Source organism: Merops nubicus, unplaced genomic scaffold, assembly GCF_000691845.1.
Source record: "Merops nubicus isolate BGI_N331 unplaced genomic scaffold, ASM69184v1 scaffold9074, whole genome shotgun sequence".
Classification (NCBI taxonomy): Eukaryota; Metazoa; Chordata; class Aves; order Coraciiformes; family Meropidae; genus Merops; species Merops nubicus.
In genome coordinates, this window is record NW_008602256.1 from 119,022 (window position 1) to 124,135 (window position 5,114).

Here is a 5,114-nt window from a genome sequence, read left to right on the forward strand (position 1 = left end):
TTCTCCAGGTTTAGAGTCTGGAATTGCAAGTGAACAGCTGGGGGGAGGGAAGCGTTGCTGTCTTTGTTCTGGAACATGTTTGCACTGTTGCTGTTTTCTGTTTTCAGTCACGAGGAGAGGGAGGTGTTGTGGGTGTCCTTGCATCTCCCTCCTACTCCTGGAGCTTTAGTGTTCATTTGAAAGTGTTGGAATAAACAGGAGCTTGTTAAGCATGCATCTGAAAGCTTGTTTTCCTTTACTGCTATAATCTGCAAAATTTCTTTGGCTGTTGTAGTGTGCTAGTGTATCCTATCCTTCACATTCAAAGCTCAGCCCTCCTTTTCCAGCCTCCCCAGAGAGAATTTTGTCTAGATTATCAGGGAAAAAGCATGCACAGTAAAGACTCCACAGCCTCTCAGGACAGCCAGTTCTCACTACTGCAAGCTGATTTACCCCATGAGTGAAAAAGGGCACAGACACAGTAACCACAGAGTTTGCTTTTGTTGAGGAGAAAAGGTGGGGGGAAACATACAAAAGTGGAAGAAGAAAGGATCGTCTACTGTGTAAGAGAGGGGAGCAACATTTTCAGCAGCCGCTATAGGGGGAGTTAGAACAGACACTCCAGCAGTAGCACTTTGCTCATGGATACCACAGAATTTTAAGACAACTCATTTTAAAAATACCTGTTAGGTGGCAAAATTGGATTGGATGACCTTTAGTTGATTTCTGGTGTTTCATCCCACATTTCTAAGTAGCTTGGAGCATTAACCTGTCCCCCAGTCTCACCTGTCTCACCCTTATAAATATAGAAGAGCAGTTCAAAAGACCACCATCTGTTCTGTAATGGTCTTGTCTCCTAACCATAAGATGAAGGATAAGACTTGGGAAAGAACAGCCTAAGGCTAACTGAAAAGGAATCCTGCCATTCATTTACTCTTAAATCAAGCAATAAACTGACACCTGGACTCTTGCATCTGGCCTTCTGCTGTCTTCCACCGCAGCACAGGTTCCAGCAGCAATAACTTTTACCTTGGATTAAAGAATCTTTTTTCGTGTCTAAAATATGGTAATCTACAGCTCTTTGAAGAATTTTCACTGACAGCACTGAGAATTTTTTTCAAATGCCCTTTAAACTATACATGACAATAGTGAATCAAACTGCTGCTTAAAAGTAGAAATGGGGGGAAGAAAAAAAGCAGAGAAAGCTTGGATGTATTAACACCCAGTGAAAAATAAAATTTATTTCAGAAAAACTATAAACAATATATACACAAGTTTAAAGGGGTTTCTCTTGTTTACAGGAATGTACATTATTTTTGCTGATGTACTAGCACTTCCAACAGTGTCACTACTGCCTATACCTTGGTGTCCAGGATCACGTTACCGTCCTTGTCCTTCACTCTCACTCGCCCAGAGACATACTTGGTTTCCTGCTGCCCATCCACGTACACGGTCTTGACCGTGCCATCCGGATACTCCCGTCTCTTGAACTGGGATGTGTGCAGTTCTCTCTGGCCATTATTGAACTCTATCATTTTGCTTCCATCTCTGCATTAAACACAAGTATTTTATTTTAAAGATCATTTTAAGGACTACACATAGGCTTAAGTTTAATTTCAGAAAAAAACATTTAACATGCAAGCCTAAAGGAAGGGAGGCCTTAAAAAATACAGTATTTGTGAAAAAAACATTTTGTTAAATATCAGCCCAGGTGGCTGGTACTCAAAAAACCTGGGGTTCTGCAAAATTCACGTAAACTTCTTTGTACTGGAGAGCCTCTGCCACACTTTCTCTACACTAAATCTATTGCTGCAATGAAAAAAAGAGTCCAGGAAAAGTTCAGAGCTTCATATTTCGAGCACTATGTTACCAGCCGTCAGCCGGACCCACCTGCCACACCAGCCAGGTTCCGACGCGCTCCCTGCAGCTGGGCGCAAACAAAACAAGTCCCTCGCGTTAAGGTATGCCAAAATACACACAGGCTTTCGGCCTTCACCTGTCCTCCAGGCTACCAGAAGCGCCCACATATGTAGATACAATGCTTCAAACAGTAAATACATGGTCACAGCACAGTAGGTGCACGTGTAAACTTGTAGAAGTTCAGCTGCCTCCATCAGCAGCCCCGCCTGCTCCTCCCTCCCCGTAAGGTGCAGCTTACCGCTGGACGCGAACAATAGTGCCATCCGGAAAGATACTTTCTTCCTGCCCATCCACAAATAAGTTCTTAATAGTTTGATCAGGGAAGGTAATCTCTTTCTTGCCATCAGGATAATGCTTCTCTGAAATGTATTATGAGACAATATGCTTATTATATAAATACAGGGGGGTGGGGGTGTGGGTGTGTATATATATATATACACATGTATGTAGGCAGAAATTTTGAGGGTTAGTTGGACTTCTTTACCTATTTGTCCATTTGAAAACTGCAAGACCTCTAAGCCATCAGCATATGTAGTATGTGTAGTCTTAGCATCAGCATAATAGTAAATCTGGAGAAAATAGTTCAGATTTAACATAACTAGTGAGATATTCTTTGTGTGTGTGTCTATGTACACGTATTTATAGAAGGATTCAGAAGGCATAGCTTACATACCACTGTTTGATCAGGCATAACCTGCTTCACATCCCCATTGAAGAAGGTTATAGTTAAAGTCTTCCCATCAGAACCCACTTTTTTCCATGTCCCATTGGGAAAAAATACGAGGTGACAGCCATTCTTCAAAACCTTTTCAACCTAACAAAGCCGTTACAGAGAGGTAAGTATTGAGCTATCCCCAGCCACATTCCTCTTTCACAACAGCTGTCCTGTGGAATTTCAGAGTGCTGAGCTCTCACTTTACCTTTCCATCAGGATAAGCAGTTTCTCTCTCTATCTCTTCACTGTCTGTATATGCAGGTCCAGATGGTACCAAAACATGAGCTTCATTAGGAGACGTGTCCTGAAAGGACAACAATAACCTAAGCATCAACTCAAATCATATACATGTCTTTCCCAAAATACCTGTCAGCCTAGAAAAAACAAGGAACATCAGGGGAGAAAGACAAGAACAGGAAGGCAAAAAAGCAGTCTGGGTTTTACACAACTCCTAGTAACTCAAGTGGTAAGGCAAACAGAGGCTCAGCAATAATTGGTTGTCTGTTGTTGGTGCTGTTCTGGACTGAAGTGGAACTCAGTGGTGTGTTATAGCGTGGTACTCAGCTGCTTTAAGTCATCCGTATCAAGGCATGGAGCGATTAATGAGGTTCCATAAAGCTTGAATTCTACCTCAGCAATTAATGTAAGAATTAATTCAACTGTTTACAAGGTGCTTGCACGGTTGCCCTGTGTGGAGCATATAAGCATTCATCTTTTTCCCCCCCCTCTCATAAGGTAAAATATTTTGCAAAATTTAAGGGAGCAGGAAATTATTTTGTTTTCTTTCTTCAGCCAGAGAATGCTGCATTACTGGACAGAGGTAAAACACTATTGCCTAGTTTTACTAGAGGTAAAACACTATTTCTGGTATGACAATAAAAGTCTAGTTGAAGAGCATAAGAAGGTAAGTCAACAACTCCACCAGTCACCCTTCAGATACTCACTTAAGTGCAATTGTTTTATTTTGTGCTTTTTCCTCCCCCTTAAAAATCAAGGTAACTTACTACCATAAAAGTCCTAGAAGAATCTTCTAGTGCTGGCATTGTCTCAGAGTTGCCTCTGTCACTAGCAGGTCCTGATGCAGGTGTTCTAGAAGGCTTTCCTACTCAGATACATGTAATACAGTTAATTTGGACAGTCAAAAGTACAGTTTTAATTGTGATATATGAGGTCAAGCTGTATAGGACACCTACGTTTAAGAGCAGCAGCAACTGAAAGCAGCACATTAATGAAAAGAATCAGCATAAGCCAGCTCCCTCAGGTATGTCATGGCTTCACGTGTCAGCAAGAAGCTACAACTGAAGAACCACTGCAACAGGTGTAATACTTGCACTTTCTCTCCTATTTTATCTCTGCAGATTTTAAAAGGGTTTTTTTTCCCTGCTCTTGGGACCTAGACATTATTTCTTGTGCCTTACAAATGAATAAAGGAAGTCTACTGCAGCCTTCTAACAGGAACCGGTTGGCAGAGTTTTCCCATGTCTCCCCTAGCACACCAGAAAGACTACCAAATAAACCCAGCAAGGACTTCACTTGTGGAACATACTCCCCTAACAGATAACAGGATGGTTGCTTGAGCTGTCAGCCGTGTCCAAAAAAAGTACCCTCCAGTTCCTTTCTGCATGCAACTGTTCATTAGGAAGGGGTATAGCTGCCAACAGCTCCTAACTGTGAACAAGAAACACCTGCTATGGCACAGCCCATGATTACAGATCCTGGTAGCAGAAGGTTCTGGAGAGACACAGCAGCTCCAGGGCTATTAACGAAGTCATCTAATCGACATCTGCACCTTGAAGAACATCAATGATAAATGCCATTTTGGATTGCACAAGCTTCTGGTAAGCTTCAGACCACCAAGCATCACCAGAAGCACTTTCACTCCAAGAATGGTCTCATCACAGCTTTCTCCCAAATCTTACCCTGCAAGGTATTTATTCCTATGCTCAAGTCCATTACAGCTGTTCTCTATCTGCTTTTGAGGTGGTGATGAGCTCTTTAATACAAGCAAAAAATCCACATTAATTTTCTTTTGAATAATTAACAGAAATTCTCCAATTCAAAACATACCTTTTGCCTGTGAATAAATTTTGCCATTTATCCTGCTGTACTTCTGTACTGGAAGGGGTGGAGATACAAACTGACTTTTTGGGCCTGTCTTTGGTAGACACTGAAAGAAAGGAAGTTCTTGTGGATTTTTATGGATTTATTCATTACTGTTCATACAACGGCAACTAAACTTCTGCACCATGTGATATGGAATTTACTGGATGCTTTCTTCACAAACTATGCATTTTTGAGACAGTCAGCAGAAGGGTTTGTGTGATGTAACCCAAGCTATACTTCAGAACCCTTCCTCTGCCTGCTGCCTCTCTACCAGCAACTGCAGAACATTAAACTGGTGCAAGCAATCCAGAATAATAGTTACAGTTTCAACCCCAAATATAACCACTTTAGACAACAATGAACTGCCTAACTGGGAAGGAGGAGGGAAGTCTACACA

At 41.7% G+C, this 5,114-nt stretch overlaps 1 protein-coding gene across 1 annotated transcript; it reads right to left on the minus strand.

The window, feature by feature from the left end:
- Positions 1–1,334: 1,334 nt before the first annotated feature.
- Positions 1,335–4,781, minus strand: CENPJ (centromere protein J; the record flags this gene model as incomplete). The annotated part of the gene is made up of 7 exons (XM_008938291.1): positions 1,335–1,527; positions 2,138–2,258; positions 2,384–2,468; positions 2,573–2,713; positions 2,820–2,918; positions 3,619–3,716; positions 4,682–4,781. Coding segments are annotated over 7 exons (837 nt in total), but the record flags the coding sequence as incomplete, so codon positions are not given.
- Between the last annotated feature and the right edge of the window lie 333 nt (positions 4,782–5,114).